The sequence below is a fragment of the Cyanistes caeruleus genome, chromosome 6 (genome assembly GCF_971803275.1).
Source record: "Cyanistes caeruleus chromosome 6, bCyaCae1.hap1.1, whole genome shotgun sequence".
In the NCBI taxonomy this organism is placed as follows: domain Eukaryota; kingdom Metazoa; phylum Chordata; class Aves; order Passeriformes; family Paridae; genus Cyanistes; species Cyanistes caeruleus.
In genome coordinates, this window is record NC_141706.1 from 22,570,196 (window position 1) to 22,590,499 (window position 20,304).

The 20,304-nt window shown below is 39.8% G+C and overlaps 1 protein-coding gene across 20 annotated transcripts in view; it reads right to left on the reverse strand.

Annotated features, from left to right (window-relative positions):
- BRSK2 (BR serine/threonine kinase 2) overlaps positions 1-20,304 on the reverse strand; it is a 302,009-nt gene that overhangs the window by 56,544 nt on the left and 225,161 nt on the right. For all 20 annotated transcript variants that reach the window (XM_086895631.1, XM_086895630.1, XM_023928934.2 and 17 more), the window contains exons 6-9: positions 13,724-13,757; positions 12,759-12,827; positions 9,711-9,857; positions 2,498-2,529 (exon numbers count right to left, since the gene is read on the reverse strand). In XM_086895631.1, coding sequence (XP_086751757.1) covers positions 2,498-2,529; positions 9,711-9,857; positions 12,759-12,827; positions 13,724-13,757 — 282 coding nt within the window. The remainder of the gene's footprint in view (positions 1-2,497; positions 2,530-9,710; positions 9,858-12,758; positions 12,828-13,723; positions 13,758-20,304) is intronic.

Sequence of the window (20,304 nt, forward strand, 5' to 3'; positions counted from 1 at the left end):
AATTCAGTGTTACAGGAATGCATATTTACCATAATAAGTAATTTTATTTGATCTTTTACTTTACTAAAAAATGGGAAAATAACTGCTGTTTATTTTCTGGTTTATGATAACCTGCATTTGAGGTAAAAATAAATTATTTCAATTAAAAAAGACTTGAGAAACCTCACTGAATTAATTTGGGTGGGAGAGCAAGAACTGGAGGTGCTGATGAAAGGTTTCACTTAGGTTTCTTTTTTCCTTTTTTAGGCTTGTGAATCATGACTTCAACTTTCAAGACCTCTTTCTCTGCCTGCCTAAATCCGCAATTAAATATTTTTTTCAGTTTTACAGTAGTCTCAATATTTATTTGAAGAATTAAGTGAAACTGCTTCGATGTTGTGAGTACCACTTTCAGGTCAGTAACCTATATATGACAAAGGATGAAGATTTTACATAGAATAGTAGATAAAATTAAGAAAAAGATTTAAGAGGTGAGCAAAAGAGCCATAGGATAAAACACTACAACCCCTTCTCTGTCAGCGTAAGTATTTCCAGGCAAAATGAATGCAAGGAGGTTGTGAAACATTACCAGATGAAAGCAGTTGAGTTTCAGAGGTGGCAAGGTCATTCACTGACTAAAATTAGCCACAGGACGTTAACCTCCTGAGGTCACTCCATGGCCAGTACAGAGAAAATGAGAAAGAGACTCATTAAAAAAACTATTTTGAGCAGAAACTTCTTTTTAGGCAATCTAAAGAGACATTTGGAAGAGCCCTTCTGCACTGACTACCCTGGGAGTCTAGAGGAGATTTGCTTTTGCAAAACTCAGTTTCTACTTCTGAAAACAGCCTCAGATGCAGTTTACTGTGGCAATCATCAGAGAGTCTGACCTTCATTGAGAAATACATGAAAATGTTCAAATGTTTATGTCTCCAAAGGAAAAAATCTTCAAATTCTAAATATAGACTAAAGTCATGAAATTGCACCTGCACAATTGCGTATGTGAGCCTAGGACAACAGTCCTTCAACAAGTGAAAAGTTACAGGCAAAAATCTTGAGGACTGTAAAAATAACAACATAAATGATCAATGACTTTTCATTTTATTTCCTATTCCAGTTCTGATAAAAGCACAGAGGGTGTCAGCCGATTTCATTCCATGAAAAAAACAGAGGGGAATTATCTGTCCAATCTGATGTAAACAGTATTTACTTCTGCAATTGCTAGCAAGATCTTACAGTAGGGATTTCAGAGATTACAATTAGAGATTTTCCCATTCCATTTGTTCTACATTTACTCAGGAGAGTTAAAAAAAAAAAAAGTATGTGCAGGAAACCTCCAGTACTTCTTTGCTTTAAGAAGGTGCCATGTCTGGTAACTGAAGAGAGCATGGAAAAGCCATGGGAAGAGCGCTGCCACTATTTCAGGTGAACTAAGTATTTTCTTAGTTCCAATTTTTTTTCTTAGCTATTCAACAATCTGTTGAACCCCCTCAGGTCCTACTAAAGTCATATAAATCCAGAGGTGAACATGGCCCATAAAATAGAATTAAAGAAAATTAAACAAATAAAGAAAAAGTGATTTCTTTCATGGTGACAGACTTATATATCAGTTCATATCATCCTTGAGTACTTCTCAAGAATAATGATGGGATTATGAAGGTAGGACTTTCTTTACCATCCACCTGGGAAATGCTGATCCTGAGAAATGTATCCAAGCATAATTTCATTGTTTATTATGTGAAGTATTCTCTTCAGTTTGATTAGGATATCATAATATAAAAAGTTTATTTACTTAGGCTTCCTGAAATACTACTAAGGCTACACAAAGAGCAAGGTCACTTTTAAAAGCCATCAATCTTCCTTACACCCAAACCACCAGACAGGCGTGTACTTTTCTCACAGACCTCCGGTTTCACTGTCAGGACTGCTGTTTTTAATCAAGTCACAGAAGTACTCTCACATCAACAGGTTACAAGGTCAGAAGCAGCCTCTTAGTTTGCTATGAAGAAGGAGTGGGGATTATGAGACAGAGAAGCTCTTGCTCACAGGTGCTTACTTATCAATATCATCACTTTTGTTTCTACTTCAGAGAAAAGCCAAGATGCCAAGAAGGAACAAATGAAAGCTTTCTTGTCAAGAAGGTATTACAAGGGACTGTCTGTAGCACATGGATAGCAAGCTAAATATGGTTGCTAGCTGAGTATTTTTTTGCTGATCACCTGTAGGTATCTCTTTAACACAGAAAGTTGTTGGACTGAATGTCTTATTTCAAGCAGTTGTTAGCCATTGTACAAAAATGTTCCTGGGCTGGTACATATAAATGCAATTATATGAATAGCAAAGGGCAAAAAAATGAAAAAAATTAGATGCTTTTCTGCTCTCTGTCCCTTCTTCTCATGTGTGTGAAACCTGCTTTCAGACTCCAGCCTCATTCTTCCAGTGGTCTCTTCACAGATCACTAGAATACCAGAATCAACAATGAATGTATGCAAAAATTAAAAAAAAAAAAATTACTTACATATACCATATGTGTTTCTGAATATGTTCTAGCTGTAAAGGAAAAGAAAACAAGGAATTAGTGTCGTAAACTAGAAAAGGTAACTCCACAAGTCATACTTATTCAAGGCTTATTCAAGTAAATCCAAAATTTCAGAGATGGACCTATGCATACAACAGGAACTTTATGCTGCATAAAGAGCTGCTCATCCTAACCCATCCCACTGGAAATGACACTTTAATTACAGACAATGCATCAGTAAGAAGCAAATCCCAGGCAAATGCTAAGTGCAAGGCTTCACAGGTAACTGTTCTGGAAATTCAAGCTTTTCCCTTCCCAAGTCCTTCCCTATTCAATCTAACTGCTCATTTCTGTATGTACATAATAGTTGATCCTTTGTACTTAGATTGCATTTCTAGTTTTGTTTTGGAGAAAAAGAGAAAGGAAGAAAGAAGAAAATAGTTTCAAACAGATAATAAACAAAATAATTTGTGCATATGTGGCGTGACCTTCCTGGATACAGCCAATCATTCTAGATTGGCTTCACATTTATCATCAAAATCTAAGGACCATGCAGAATAAGGTTCTATGTAATTTACTAATTCTGCACTTGGAACACCAGACCACTTATTTATTTTACTTCCCTCCTTCCCGTTCCAAACATGAAAATGTCATTATGCAGTGAAGGACTGATTAAAGCTGAAAGCAGCCATGTCCAGCTATGGAAGGCAGATTCCACAAACATTACAATGATGTATTTTCCCACAAGCACAGGAAAAGAAGGCAACATGATTTTTCCAAGAGAAACCCTTAATAGCAGAGAGAACAAAAGTTCATATAATGTACTTACAGCAGAACCTTCCAAATATGTTTTGTTTTAATCATCAAAGCAGAAAAGAACTTTTCTTGGATGTCCAGGGATTATTTTATATGTAGGCAGTGTTTTTTATATTCATCACTATGCAGCACCTTTGTAGGTGCAGAACAAAATGCACACTTGTGCAACATTCAGGGGAATGTTACATTCCACTTCCACAATAATTAGAATCAGAGAGAAAAAGAAATAAAAAGAAAAGAAAAAATAAGGAACAAGCAAACAACAAAATCTCAGAGATATAAAGTGTTTGCCACAGAGAGCAAGGAATCAGAGACCTTTGTGCTATGGAGCAACAGCTCCCTGTCTGGGAAACCAGCAAGACATGAGTTTGGCCCTGTATGAGATCAATTTTTAAGTGAGTCAGGGCTTTTCCTTACAACAAAGAAACAACGGACTGCAGCTTAGGAAAGCATGACAGGAAGCTGGAGGGAACAGTGTGGGAAACAATCTCCTTCAAACCCCAGACTGTATCCACACTGCAATCAGAGGTGCAGTTGGCACTCATCTGTCTTCTAACCAGTGCCAGTGCCCCAAGCACACACATCCACCAGCCCAGGCAGACTTGCACAGTTTCCAGTTGTGGACCCAGTCCTCCACAGTAATTCCCCTTCATCACAGTTCTCCTACACTCTAAGGTAGTCCTCTAACCCCTGCACTATTAAGAGCAAGGTGGAGTATTCCTGACACACGGCCATCTCCCATCAAGATAAAGTTCTGATTTGGGAGTTCCCCCAACAGCCTGGAGACTCAGCCCTGTTTCTTCTGACTCTGTGCAAGCTGAGGTATAATCACAAAACACAAGGAGAGCCTATTTTGTACAGCTTCCATGGGGCAAGATCTTAGAGCTGTTCCTTATCAGATATGTAATTCTGTGAGGACCTGCTAGGGGGTGGACTCTGTCTCCTGTGTTGGTAAAACCACATCTGCTCATTATTTCCCAACACCAAAAGGAGGGTTAGAGAGATTAATGATTTCAGACAAGATGCAGATGATACAGTTATGCATTGTCCAAGCCTCTTTCATGCCTGCTTCTCCTGCTGCATTTTCTGTCTCCATGGGACTCTGTGCTCTTGTGTGTCTGTGATAAGCAGAAATGCCATGGCAAAGCAGACAACAGCACTTCACTTTGAGTTAGAGAGGGTAAAGAAGAGAGGGTCACCCGTTCATGTCTTAGTCACAGAACCTCTGGGCTCCTTCAGAGATTATGTCAAATGCCTTCTGCCCATCCCTGCTGATCACTCTCCTTCAAACTAATGAACACCCTGCATTTTTCTGAAAGAGAAGCCCCGTTGCACCTTGATAGACATTTGAAGGTGTATGACAGCTCTCATGGCTGCTGTTTATCTACACATCTACCATTCAATCCACATCAAAACCGTTCCTGTGAAGTATGCAGGAATATCACAGATATGAAAAGTATTCTACAAACCCATTTCCTATCCTGATTCAAACGTAATTGCATTGAAATATTATTAGAATTGTGCTTGCTGCTGCCAACATCTTCACTGCTGTTTTAAAGGTAATTAATTAATGCTTTGTTGCTTTTTGTCTGCATTAAAGTGACAGGAGGGTTATGGGAGGGCGATTGGTTTTGACAAGGAGAAGTCTGTATGCTTTCTGCTGTGCAGTGCAGGGGAGGGAGATACACAGTGGGAGCTAATCTCACTCCTGCCTTCATTTAAACACAATGTTTAAATGCATTTAAGTGACGAAGGCATTTAACAACCCTTCCCAGAGGGTTTTTCTTGCTGTTTGCACATGAGTTTGCCAAGTTTAATACCATTTTATGGAAGTTGTAAAAATGCTGCTTCCTAATGTCTCCTAGTCACTGCAGGCAACTGTCTCATGACATCATCTCTGAAACAACAAAACATGCTCAGATCCACTGCACATGCACAGTCAGAGAGATTTCTGCAGGCTAAGATGCTGTAATGGAAGGAGAGGGAGAATTCCTTCATCATGATTTTACATAAAATATTTCCAAATATTAAACTTGTACACTGAAGAAGCATCATGGAGCCTCTCACAGATGAGAGATCCACTGTGATACAGAGCTGCACAAGAAAAAGAGGTTTTTCCACAGAAAAAGAGGTCTCCTCCCACAAAGAGCTTACGTCTGAATTCTAAGGCAGGGAACAACAGATGGAGACAGACAGGCAGATGGAAAACAAGACAGCGCTGTCTACATCCTCGGCACTGATCTCAGCAGAGCGGCTGCCAAGCTGAAAAGTTCTGACCTGAAGAAAAACTTTCTCAAAGTCTGTGGATATAGATGAGGGCTTCTGGGCTTGAACTTATGTCAAATTTCAAACTTCTCTGTCCGGAAAGGGAACAGCCTCAAACCCATCTGTGCACTCACACCTCAAATGAATCTTCTTCATCCAGAAGATCTCCTAATTGAGCTTTAAACCTACTGTGTAATGTAAGCCAAGACACAGGCTTTTTCTGGCCACAGGGTTCAGGCTGGCAGTGCAAACAGCACTGATAAAACCATTACCTGTTTCAGCAGTAGCAGCTGTTCTAAAGCAGCCTCCAGGAACCTTGAAAAGATCAAGTATCATTGTCCTACGTACACTGGGCATGAACAGGCCCTTGGCAGCCTAAATACATCAATTGGATAATTACCTCCATTCTACAGGTTGTAAAGTGAGAAAATTTAGATGATGGAATAGGCACCTTACCATAAGACCATCTACAGAAATTAATCAGGTGGGTTTTCCCTTCTTCATTTTTGTAACATTCTTTAGATTCTGCAGGTCATCATTAGCATATATCAGATCCAAGAAAAAACAAAATCAGAAAGCAGAGAGGATATTCTGAAAAAATGTGTAATTCAAGGAATTTTTAGGTAATATTAAGGGATAGGTATTTCCACCTATATGGACACCTAACATGGAAGACAAGTCATTCTACCATAGTATAAGATGTCAATACTAGAACAGTAACACCTTTAGAAATAGCTTATTCTGCAACATCTGCTCTGATCCACCTTGCTCTAGAAACAGAATTTCAAGAGTGCTCGCCCATCTTTAAAAGGAAAGCGCCTCTGCCCTTTGCCTTTGTCTTTGTGGAGAAGAAAATACTGGCTGAGAATGCAACTGGTTTCTACTACAGTAGCTGTAATCTTCTGCTGTAGCAACACTGAATCATTTGAAGAGCACATAACTGAAAGAAATCTCATCCTGAAGTACTTTAGTACCCAGAGCACACCTCCCATAAGCCTTCTCAAACTTTATTACTACTTCACTTTTCCCTCCTGACACTATTCCTACTAGAAGGCTGTCCCAGTACCCCACTGATATGCCTAAAATTCTTCTAGTTTCTAGCCTGCTTTCCTGTAAGGCCATTTGACATACATTTGTTTTTGTGCCAGTATCTTCCTTTAGCTTAAATAATCCTTCTCTCCCTAGTAATTACCTCTAATGAATATGCAGATAACCAGAACAACCTTCCTTAGACATCATCTGTGTACATTAACTGAAGTTCTTTTAGGCCATCCTACTCAGACAGACTCTTTCAAATGCTCATCATCTTGGTACTCATTCTTTGCTTGATTTCACCTTTCATAAATACGAGTGGTAAGAAATACCATCACCAGGAGCAAGGATCAACTTTCAATGAAAAGTTTATCCTTAATGAAAGAAAACCACAAATTCTTTTATTTTACAGCATGTTTAGTCAAACAGGCTCAGTAAATCAGAGTGGTCAAGGATGTCCCACTAAACCATATTTGAGGCCCTGTAACATATAGTGAGTGTGAACAATATTCTACTAAGACATAATAAAGTCTTGTTCCCACAAATGAATCATATACAAAGAAAGGTAATGCCTGTTTCTTAAGGCTGGAAAGGGCCAGCAACAATAATTCTGAGTACCCTCCCCTCCATTAATCTTCTCAAGATCCAACACTGAAGCAAATGATGACAGTTAAACGTGAATGCTGGTTCTGTTTTTGTTGATCATTTTAACAGATGGACTGGAGAAGGTGTGGGTGTACTGTGAAATGGCAATTACTGCAGGGAGGGAAATGCAGTTGGATAAAAAGGAAAAGAGATACAAATCAAAAAAAGAGGAACAAAGCAGAGAGGGGAAGTGAAAAATGAAAGAAAAAAAAAAATCTAGTGACCTTACATTTCACTATATTTTTCTGCTGAATTCACTAGTGAGGTATTCAGCAAACGATCAGTAATGGTAACAGCTACATCTGTACTTATTGTACCCAAGCTGCAAATCTGCTCACATCTTTGTATAAATATCAAATTGATTCAAGTGAGATATTTTCTAGGAATAGAGGCTTCCAAATAAACCCGTATTTATACCCCTTTTCACAGGACACAGCTAAAATAGAATTCAGCTCTCTCCTCAGAATGAACTCTATATTCCCAGCTCTTGTGCAGTAAACAAAGAGCTCCCTTCTGCCTGGCAATCAAAGCAAGCAGCTCACTAACAGCAGAGGAGTGTGACAGCAGCAGGGACAGCAGACCCAGAGACCCTCAAATAATGAAAATAAGACTGCAGCTAATAACAGAGTCATCCTTTTTTCCTCCCAGCTCTCTGCTCTTTAATATGTATTATTTTGAATTCTTATTCATAATTCAATGGTATGTGCTTGCCAATAACTACCTGATCTGGGGTTTTCTTTCCTCCCTAAGGAAGTAAGAGGTTAATTTTGATCAAGAAAAGGAGGGGGATGGGTGTCACTCTGAGACCTTGAATTACCTCAACTGCTTTTCTTTCCTATGCATGTACATTCTCAGATGTATTGCACTCAAAATATTTAGGGCCTGTCTCTGCCCTGTGGAAGAACTCAGAACAATCTGAAGCAGGATCTAACACTTGATGATCTTCTTCCTAACATACTTAGACCATCAGCACTAATATATTTGAGAAAAAACCCCAACAAAATAACAGAGAAGCTGGTATGTTTACATCACAGAAAGGGAGCTAAGCTTGAGAGGGACTTGGTGACTTTTTTGGCCAGGAAGAACAGCTGCCTCATGTCTCAGGATATTGCCCTCACCTCTGCAGTGTTATTTCTGTGAATATACTTGTGAAAATGTTAATTCTTTAAAATTCTGTTTTAAAAGGTCTTTTAAAGTGCCTATTTTTATTTTTTCCCAATCAAAGCTATTTATGTACTGTAAAATGTGATGGTACTGGGTTTGCAAAAGTAGGGATACTAGAAATAACATGAAGAACTTTTCCCCTATGCCACCAAATAGAGCATGACCTGGATTGGTAATGAATGAAAGAAAAACCCAGCTGTCAGGTAATATTGTAAAGAGTTGTGAAGGGAATTTCAGTTAACTTCTTAGCAGAGAGGTGTCTGCATCCCAAAAGCATCGTCACAGCTGGCACAGACTGATGCTGTTGTTACCAATCTCAGCAGAGAGGCCAAGCAGTGATCTGAGAGTTTATTTATAAATATTTTAGCAGACTGAAGAACCAGGAGGAGTTTTAAATTTACATTTCTCTATACATACTCCCACTCAGAATCTGTGAGCTTAGTAAATCTGTATAAAATCATCACCATGGCCTGACAATAGGATTTACAAGGGCAAAGTACCCATAAAGGCACACGCCTCCACTGACAAGCAGGCAATCTTACTTTCCAAAATTATTTTAATTGCTAATGTTTTTTAATTCCCTAAAACATGAACACAGTGTTAGTGAAGGATACAATCACTACACAGTCCTCACCCTTGCTGGGTCTCTGTTGTAGTGAAGGGCTGTATCCTGGAGGCAGTGCTGAATGCCAGGAGCTCAACACTGTGGGACTAAGAGTGCTCAAGACCACAGGGCAGAGGATGAAAGAGCAGACTGGCAGACACTTGCTCTGAAGGCTGCTAGAGGATAATGCAGAGCAAAGGCAGGATAGAATACAATGCAGCTTATGTAGTGTGAAGTGAGAAGCCAACACTTCTGTCAGAAATGTAAGAAAATCACACTATTTAATGGCAAAGCTTCAAATACCAGTCCGAACACCTGTGACCTTCAAACACTTACATCACCCAGCAAACTGCTGTATCAGACAGAAGAATCAGACAACTCAGGTGCACTCCAAAACATGTGAATGGGCCAGCAGTTCTGTGATGAGCTATGAGGGATTTCTCTTAAATGCCCAGAGTTACATATGGAACAGAACCGTGAGGCTACAGAAAAGCCACAAAAGCAATCCGTCCTCATGACTCAAAAGAGATGGTAACTAACTTCTTCCCAAAGACTCCACCAACTCCACTCTTTCTTTGCTCAGGAGGAAACACACAGGAGTGACACTAAATCACCAAGTTACCTTAGCTGCTCATCCATTCCTGCAACAAGGCAAGAAATGAAGCCTTGCTCATGCTGCCTCCTTACCGTGAGACGTTTCGAGGCATCCACTTCAATCATCCCCCGCAAAAGGTTCTGACAGTCGGGGGGGATAAAATGGGGCATGTGGAACACTCCACGCTTCACCTTCTCCAGCAGCTGCCGCAAGTTGTCGTCATCGAAAGGCAGGGCGCCCTGCAGGGATGGGACAGAGCAGTCAATAGGAGAGAACTGGAGAGGACCAAAGGAGAAAAGCCAGGATAAACCTGGTGAGAGAATCGAAAAGAGGAAGACAGCTCATAATGAATTATTACAATGAGTGAAAAATATTTTTTATCCATTGGAAAGAGATAATTTCTTAGTGCTGCTGTATTTCCTCTAATATAGGAAACAAAACTGAGGACACTGTTTGGTTTTTTTTATTAGACTTTTAATTAGAAAATGACTACCAGAATAAAGTAAAATACAAAATATGAACTTGCCTTTCCAGGCAAATTCACCAAAGATGCATGGATTGACTTAAATTCAGCTCAAGCTTTTGATCTGCTGGTATTCCTCCTGGGCATACTTTCACAGCAGCAATGTTTATCGTCTCCTTATTTTTAATCTTCCTGAGACACATTTATTGCAGACATTGAAAAGGAGGTGAACAGCTTTTGAGAGACTTTCAGTAAAGAACATGCTCTTTCTGATCGAGCATTGAAATGACACAACTGAAAGAAACCCCAACCAACATTAGCCTTTGGAAGCAGCAGACATTCTACCTGTTTAATATACTCCATCCAGTTCCCATGCTGTGGTCAGGTCATCAGTTCCTATTGCTTCCCTACTGTAGCTCACTTACATGAATGGCTTGGAGTTTTTTTAGCTGAAACTACGTTTTGAATAGATCATCAGCTTGCCACAAAAAGCAGTAAAAGACCTATCCTTGCTGCAAGGACAAAAAGGAAAAAGAGAAGTTGAAATCTTTAGGGTAACTCTACTGACTGAAGCTGATACCCTTTTATAGCAAGTCTGCACCTTCCTAGATATTCTCACTTCCTTCTTTCACTGCCTAATTCTAGTAGGTGCTGAGCTTCCTTGATTTCCAGGATGGTTTGTGGGAAGCTGCAAGCTGTCAGCTGCTGTGATAATGAAGCTTTAAGTTGTCAGCTCTGGCACTGCTCTTACTACAGTGAGTAGTGCATCTGTATAAGCAATCCTGGGTCTATGGTTTAGGGAGAACAACAGCTCCATTTTCAGCAGCCTCAGGAAGCCACCTGATGCCACTGCTTACTGGAGTTTGTTCATTCAAGTGGCCTTGAAGGCAGAGTCCCTCTCTGCCTTCTGTAATCAACCTCCTGAGTTACCTATGCATTCCAGACCTAAAGGAAAGTCAATTCTGATAGTTCAGTACTTTGGCTAACACAATTTAAGTCCTGGTAAAATCAGAAAGGACACTGTGTGGCATCTCCTGAAGGTAACATCTACATCTCTTTTATTACTACCATCTGCTATCATATCTTGATAGTTTTTGCAGGGTTCATCCTGACATAATTAACTAGCGAGCTCTGCACTCTCCATCAGTAATAGACTTATTTCAATCATTTTTCAGGCACATGTGTGTATGTAGGAACAGATGAAGATGCAGCAACAGACACCAAAGCGTGACAGAGAATCCCCCTGAAAATTAAAAGCCTGCTCCAACAAAACCTAACCATCTTGACACATTCTCTCTTCTGTTCTTACAAATTCAAGAAGTTATATTAAGAGCTCATTATACACTTCCATTTTATCAGCTATGGAAGTAACTGCTCAGTAAGAGATGACCAGGTGTTATCTGGTGTGAGAGCTGAAATCCTTCCAGTGCAACATCAAGATAAAAAAAAATTAAAACTTAAAAAATGTCAGTGAATTGTAATGACTAAAAAGAAAAAAGGAGTAAGATTAGTTAAGGGGAATTAAAACATCATACTGAGATTACTTCAAGTTATTTTGATTTGAGCCATTAAAAAAGAACCAGCACATCTTTTGATACAAAAGTTCCCTAAAATTTTGAACTATTTTAAACAAAAACAGTATGCAGAATTTATCTCATTTTACACTGTACAAGTACTTTTTCAAAATAAAGCATTTAAGTGAAGCAGTCAGGTTTACTGATAAATATACAAGAATCTCAAAATTTTACTTCAGGCTTGTTACTTTTATAATTATAGATGATTAGCTGAACTATTACAGATATAAAATACTTAACGTGCACATAAAACCTGTATTCATATAGAGTACTTTACCTGCATGTGATATATGATTGTATTAACATAAACTATATTTTCCTACATTATACTATGGAAATTGATAACAAATGCCAAGCTGATCTGCCTTCAGCTGGACACCCAATTGTTGGATGTTTGGGAGTGTTACAATAGAAGTTCATTTCAGAATAAATTCCACAGAGAACTGAAACTCTGATCAAAAGAAGGATAAGTTAGAAGACACCATATTTTGAACACTTAAAGTATTACTGAGCCAGATGGAAACTAATTTAAACTTTGTACTACTGGCTCAGTTTTATATTCCCATGTGTACCAAATTAAAATGTAGCTTGCTGCTTGCATGAAACAAAGACGAGGTTCTCAAGTCTTCTCTTGAAAAAATACTGCAGTTAATGTATGCATATACCTGCTGAAGCACATAAATACATTCAGCAGAAAAAAGTGAACACATCCCAAACCCAGCCATATTTTGATCCTGTGAAGGACAACTTGTTTGACATTCTCTGTATCCTGTACTTGCAATCCTACACACCCTTACCCATCAAAAAACATGGTGCAACATCACAGCGATGAGCGAAGAGCATTTATGGAGACAAGTTTTTGATGCCTGTCTATGCTCTCCTGTGCAGGGCAACAGTGTTTCAAAGAAGCAGTGAAATATTCCTCATGCTTTTCCTTTGGGGCTGATGTAGAAATAAGAGGAAAGGATGCCACTGAGAGATACAAAAATAGAGGACTAAAAAAAGCCATCCGTACATGATGTCAGTAGAATTGCCATTAAATACAGCAGCACTTTCAGATTTTTCTTTTCTTTTTAAAGGGTAGTGCAAGGAAGATGACTCACCACTAGCAACGCAAACAAAATGACTCCGCAGCTCCAGACGTCTGCTTTCCTTCCATCATATTTTTCTCCCTGCGCAGCAATGACACAGAGGTTCAAAAGACCAATCACTAGTAAATGAATTAATTATCCTTGAAGAATGAGAGAGGGGAGAATGGGAAACCCCACATTTCAACTCAGATACCTGTTTCCCAAGGTGGCCTTCCCAACTAGGAGGAAGCCACTACACAGACAGCTAATTTAATTTTTTTGTGAACATCAGCTTGCAGTCTTATCTGGGATCTCTGAGAAAAGGCTCAGAAGTGGGAGCAGGGCAGGAATGGTTGACAACTCACAAATTATCAGATCTGGCATTTAAACAGAGTAACAGGTGCATTAAGGACATCAAGAAGGTGTGTTTCTCTGCCCTGGTTCTCCAGGCTCTTCTTCTCCTTCAATAACACCAGCCATGTTATTTGCAAACTAATAGTGTTGCCTGGACAGTCTCTCCCATGTGCTTCCTGTTTGACTCGACAGTAGAGACATGATTTGGAAGAGGGCAGTCTTGGGCACTGAAATCTTGGATACTTATTTTCAGAGGACAAAGGGAAAGCAGAGGGGAAGAATATTGTTTAGTGGAAAGCAACATCACTGACAGTCAACCCCAGCTCTTCTACTGAGCTGACAGCTACACCGGAGACAGGAAAGCTGAGGGTCAGAAAACGTCCCTTGGGTCAAAAGATCGAATTAATCCAGGCTCCTGTCTGATCGCATGGTGCAAAGGGTACTGTGAGAATAACACACAATTATTTCCCAGTGTGGCTTGAATCAGGACTGAGCCAAACAAACCAAACTCTATTTAGGTTCTTTCTGTCCTTTTCTTTCTCTCTGCCTTGGGCTGATTTCTTGTACAGAGGATCTATCTGCGTACTTGCAATGAGGGACACTTCAAAAATGGTATTTATGTACACTAATATTAACCGACTTACCCGGATGACTTCAGGACAAGCATAATGTGGTGATCTGAAAGACAAAATACAGTCAGATGAGCATGTAACAGCCTGGTATTTAAGGTTATGTGCATTTCCATTTTGTTTAGCAGAATGATGACAGACTTGCTTATACAGAATACAAGTGTGCAAACCAGCACATTTTTCCTTACTTCAATAAGAACACACTTCTAACAAGCTCAGAAAACGGTCGAGAACTAGCCTAATTTAAAACTCTATGGGCCTGCTATGAATTTCTTCAAAGAAAGGAATTAAGGGAAGACAAGGCATATTCTGTGAGTACTGAATTCCAGCTCTCTAATCCCACCCTTTAACTTTGCCTTGTATCTAATTAAAAGGAAGGCCCACACCGTAAAACCTTTTACAGGAAAAAAGACAGATGCATCCCTAAACGATGTCTGGTATCTCTTCTGCTAAGATGACTCTCATTTATATCAGTGGTCACAAAAGCTGCCAATACATGATTGCAACGTGCCTTATTTTTTTTTTGCTTTAAAAAAACCGAAAAAGGATGGACAGTAGCACTATTACCTGGCAAGTTAATATATTCTTTTCACATCCTTCTACTCATATATCTCTTGTTTGATTCCTGGCTGAGAAGAGTTAATTACTTCAACTTGCCAGGTAATAATTTTAATTCCTAAAGATTATAGCCATGGCTATTTATTTTATAGCCTTCATTAAAGTAACTTGACAAGTAAAAGGGATGCAAAATGTCTGAAACCCGTGTGCAAATCATGCTATTGTTTATACTGACACCTCCCAGCAGTCCCTGAGCCTGTCTTCATTTGTACATGTGCTTCTTGTGACAAATGCAATCATGGCTGGGCAATACCTGTCTCACAAAGTAATGAGCAAACCAGAAGTACAGCGAGGTTAGCTTTGTGCTAGGATGCTATATTAATGCCCAGTGAGACAGCCCATTAATTGAATTTCCATACACACTACACTTATCTTATGGCAAAATACCATCCCATGGGCATGCCATGCCCTGATTTGTTATCACAGCTTTTGGCAGAGCATGACAATAAATGCAGGGTACACTTGGGAGTGCAGCTACCTTGACAGCAAAGCTTCCATGATGAGAGAGAAAACATAGTTGATCCCTCACGCATTTCAGGAAAAGTGGAATTCAGCAGCTTAATCCAATATTTAATACACCACCAACCCTGGACCTATTTAAGAGATGGGCTATTCACAGGTATTCTAACCAGTCTGTCTGCTCAGTGGTGCCTTAGTTTAGACTACATTTTAAAAACCTCGGTTCTAAAGTCAAAACAGATAATGAAAACCAGAGCCTCCCTCAGAGAGCTGGCTAGAGCTGCTCATTGGAAGACCGAAAGAATAGTCTTGTGTCTAGTGGGCAGGACAGTCTACCCAGGATCTCTCTGTAGCTCTGTCACTGACAGCCATGGAAACATGGACAACATTATTTAACATTTTTAAAAGCTGCAGTTGGCCTGTTTGAAAAGGATGACCAGAAGCTCACCACAAGTCTACTCTTCTGATTAAAGCAAGAACAATGCAACTGCAGCTTTCACACCACAAGAAAGTGAAGCCAGAGACACTGTACTGCTTTATGTTATGTACATGTTCCCACAATTCCAAAATATATTGTTTCCTGTGAAATTGTTTCCTTATAGCAAACCAAGAGCTGCACTACACCTATTCTTTCCAAAACCCCAGAGTCTAAACCACAAAAAGCCATAACGCTGTACTAGCACATGATCTTGCAAGCTTTTAGAAGACAAATTATTCTTGAGGAAATGCTTGACTAGTGATGTCGTCTTTTTCTCGTATCTAACAGTGGTGTAGAATGTACAGGCCATCCCTAAGGCACTTATAAAGCACAAGGAAGGAGCAGCAGCACAACTGGGACTGCAGCCCAGGTTTGACAAGTACAACTCTCTCTAGTGCTGGACTGCTTACACAGAACACTGAAGGAGGGCAGTGTGGGAGCTCTAAGGAACACAGTTATGCAACTGGAATTTGGAAAAAGAGCGCATGGTAGTAAAAAGAGTACAGGAATTACAGAGATCAAGGATATTTGCTCAGTTTAGTCACGCCAGAACAGAATGGCTGGTTCTAACATGTTCTGTACAACTGAGTCACATTAGGTTTATTGGAAAATACATGGGGGGTAAAAGGAGTGCAGACACAGTCTATGTAACTGTTGAGTTCCTGTCACTTAGCATGTTTGAGTCTCTCACTCTTGCATGTATTTTAGGTCCTGCAAGGTACAGCTGCCTCTCTGTGTGAGTCATGAGCACACACAGTACATTCAAATGGCTACTACAGGTGGTGCCTGTGGCTGACCTAGAAACTTTATCCAGACTTCTCAAATCCCACATGGTATCCTTTACAGTTCAGCAATATCCTTCAGTACAATCCTCTTTGGATGGCAATGGCACTGGGGTGCACTGGAAGATTTAGTATCTCAATTTGCAGAGTGTTCTGAATTCTTATTTGTATATTATGACTCCAACAAGAATTTCAGAACTCTTAGTTGTGGGTGCTGAGCAGTGCAACCACCTGAGAGCTTCCTGTGCTAACACACTTGAAAAGAATGTAAGTGCTGGGATAAGAAGAACTCAAGATAGGTACATAGGTATTTATGTGTCCCACTAGCAAATGCCCTCAAAATGTTTTCCTTCCTGAGGCCTGCTGAACTGCAGTGGAATGTGCCATAGATCTTAAAAGGCACCACTGAATTCTGCAAAGTTCTAAGAGACTGGGTGGAGAAAATAAGGGTTATAATAAACCCTTTGAACAAGCTGGGTTCGTTCGATGATTCAACAGCTGCATTGCAACTGCCCAGAGAGCACAGGTTTTTGGCATTGCCATTCTGAATTCTTGCCAGCACACACTAGCTAGGTATCTGCATCATTATCTTGGCTAACAGCTTTAAAAGGGATCCTCCAGTCAGCCAGAATCCATAAAAAACTCATTTCCATGCTACCAATCACAGATTTACTGCTGTAAAGACAAAACTCAAATTTAATCAAAAATCTATTTATCTTTCTACAGAGTCATGAATATTTCTTTGGCTCTTATCACTAATTATTCAATATAGATGTGTCAAGAGCAACGTTCCCTGTCTTTTCCCCTAGGCCACCTTCTCATCATTCTGCTACATCTCTGTGCAGCAAAAGCCCCAGTCTGCCCTTGATAACAAATAAATATATCGCTCAGCAAGATCAAGAAACAGTTGCTGCCTGTGGGTACCGCTACAAAATAACAGCGATGTTGGCAGTGTTTATTTCCATGGTGATGTGCATTTTCCAAGGCTAGCCTGCCCAGGGCAGGAAGGGCTCTCTGAATGGTCATTCACAGCTGTGACTCTAGGACACAGTAATCTTAAGGACCTTAGGGGACCTTAGAGCATTTACGTGGGATTTAAATCAGAGGAAATAAGACAAGAAAGCAATGGTGAAATCCAGGACAGCTCTGGACAGTTAAATCAGGCACTCAGAAAGAAATGTATATATCCATGATGCATCTTTTCTGAATTTCATCTGAGAAACTAGAGAATTAGTTCTTGATCTGTGCACATCAAGATGTTGTGCAGCTGCAGTAGATCTGAGACAACCAGGGCCATATCTTCAGTACAGATGTGATGTGCCTGTGAGTTACAGTTTTTTTTACAAAGGTAAAAAAGACCTGCACTGTGCACACACAAATCCATTGGGCACATATGGTTTATCTGGGAACACACAGTAACTGCTCTGCCAGAGAAGTGGTTGGTTGATCAGGAAGGACAAGAAAAGCTGTGTGATCCTACTCCACAGTGTGACAAATCATGTGTTACACTGCCTGATGGGTTCCTAAGTCCCAGTAAAGATGAGTGTCCATGCCTCAGTCCTTTGGTCCCATGCCTTAAGATGATACTGTTTGGGGGAGAAGAAAAGCTTCTTTGAGGGCCATCCTTTAGGCCTCACAGGCAGAGTTTCTGCAGAGAGGGAGGAACGAGAAGTCTCCTTTCCTCTGTTTTTATTATGCGTGAAGTTACCTTGCTTTAGGATGTTGTACAGCTGCAGAGAAATCCTCACACATCTGGCAGTTGTTGCTGTTGCTTGATTCTAGAGTCCTTCTTTCCCCTCTCTTAATCACTGTCTCCAAGCTGGCTTTCAGAGGCAGGAGTTACCCACTAGAGCAAAAGGCTGCCTCTACTTTCCCCCCATGCTGGGTAACAAAGGGCTGAGATGAAGGGGAAGAGCAGAGGAGTAGCAAAATAGATAAAGGGAATTCAGGAGAGGGACACCGGCATTCCGAGTAGTGAAAGCGACAGCCACAGATCATAGAGAAAAGAAAGGCAGGGAGAGACTAACGAAAGGTTCCAGCAGCAGTGGGTAGTTAAGGCTGCAGTGAAGGCAGGAGCTGCAGGTAAGACTATAATTAAGGTAGTAGGTGTAGTTAAGGCTGAATGCTATATTGCCATTAAAGCTTCAACTCAGTCATTTACCTTTGGATGAGAAAACTCAGCATCTAGCCCTCAGCCATCTTACAGCTGTTTACTCCTCAGGTGCAATTACATTTTTGGGGAATCTGTAAATCAGTTCATTAATTATCAGTTCAAATTTTTATATTATGGAACCTTTAAGGGGTTTTAATTTTAAAAATTAACCAGACACTTGTATTAAAAGGGCATAAAGACTGGCAGAAGTTAAGAACTGGTAAAAAAAAAAAAAAAGTTGAAAATGTTACACTGTACTCTGCAGGTAAGTCAGGTGGATGTGTTGCTGCACCCAATGCCTCTTTTCTACCTGTGACTGAAGTTGGGAAGTCTGTAGGAATGTGAATCAAATTCTATTTGTGACTGAAGTTGGGAAGTCTGCAGCACTGTGAGGGAACTTTAGTGTCAATAAAGACAAGTTTGCAAGCATGCAGCTGACTGACACATGGGAGAATCAAACTCTCTGTCCCTGCCAGAGAATCCTTCTGCAAAAAAAAAAAAATGAACAGGTGCCTTTAACTGAGATGTTCACAGGTAATTATGAGTTGCATGTTCCCCAATTTTCAGAATCACAGTGCTACACATCCAAGTTTCCCAGCATTTATAAGCATGTGGAGCAGCAATTGCAGTTGGTAGGCACTGTGCTTTCCCAGTAAAGGACTGTTACCAAGGACCAAATATCCTGAGGTATTGGGCCCCAAGAGCATCCAACTGTACACTCAAAACTGGTTTACAATTTTGAGTTTCATTTTGCATAATCCTGTGTCCTCATAAAAATGGAGATAACCAGATCAATGTGGCAAACATAGTATGAAAACAATATAATTAATATTTGCAAACCTAAGACACAGTGATAAAATCCTACCTAGCCCTCATAGCAAGGCTTGAAAGCAGTGAGCAGAAATTATAAATGGATCCATAAAATGAATGATGAGGAAAACCCAAACATTAAATAGCTGTTTACTCACAAAAACACACCATCCAATTATCAAATGAGGCAAAGATTTGTTGAAAAAAACCTGTACAAGCTTGTACTTAATGGGCATATCCTAATGTGCACAGGCTGAGTAAATGTTACACTACCAATCTGAAGAAAAGCACATCTTAAACTCTCAGGGACTGATTTTGCAGAATCCAATCTCTTTTAACATACCTTGTGATGTATTATAGGTGATCCTGGTACCAGTGGTCATTAATAAGGTTGTCTGGTATTTCCCTTTATAATCCTCATTTTAAATTCCTCGTAACTTACTATCAATTTAACAATTTTCCTTGCTTTTTGTCTGTCTCAGACTGGTTTCATGTATTTGTATGCAGGCATACTGTGTATGGGCTGAAGCATTTCCACTAAGTCTAATTTTAAGTAAATACTTATACACACAAAAGAAAGAGAAAGAAAAATTTCTAGTATTCTCCACTGCAAAGGGAAAACCTGAGTATTTATTTGCATTCTCTAGAAATTATGTCATAGAAATATTGCATTTCACTAGAAAACTGCAGTTTGCATTTACTAGCAGAAGCTCTCTAGAGCATTGGGATCAAAATCCTACCTGCATTGGTAACACTTCACAGAGTAATTTTTTTATCTGAAACTCTGAGCTGCTGTGGGTGGGATTACTACATGGTACCAAACTTTAAAACAGAGTGCAAAACGAATGAAGTAGATCTAGAACTGACAGCAACTGACTCACACAACAAGGTAATGGAAACTAGAGCTGGAACCTAGTAGAAAGAGAAAACAATCTGGGATTTGGGGACAAATATGGAGCAGAAATGAATGGGAGAAGTCAGCTAGACTGTGGCACTAATCAGGAAGGAGATAGGAATGGAGTGCTGGAAATGGAAGCCTTGATGAGATGGGGTAAAAAGTACTAATTCTGGCATTTCCAAATTCAAGATCTTAAATTTTCAACCCTAACAATGACTTGGACACTTGCATATGTTTTAGATATATATACACATCTATTATAAGGGGGAAAGAATATGTGCAGCATCATGTCATGTAATTAAAATCAGAAAGGGTGCTTGGACACTGAGGTCTATCTGCCCTCTGAATTATCTGCTTGTCACAGGTCTGCTGATACACCAATGACTTGCTGAGATGGAG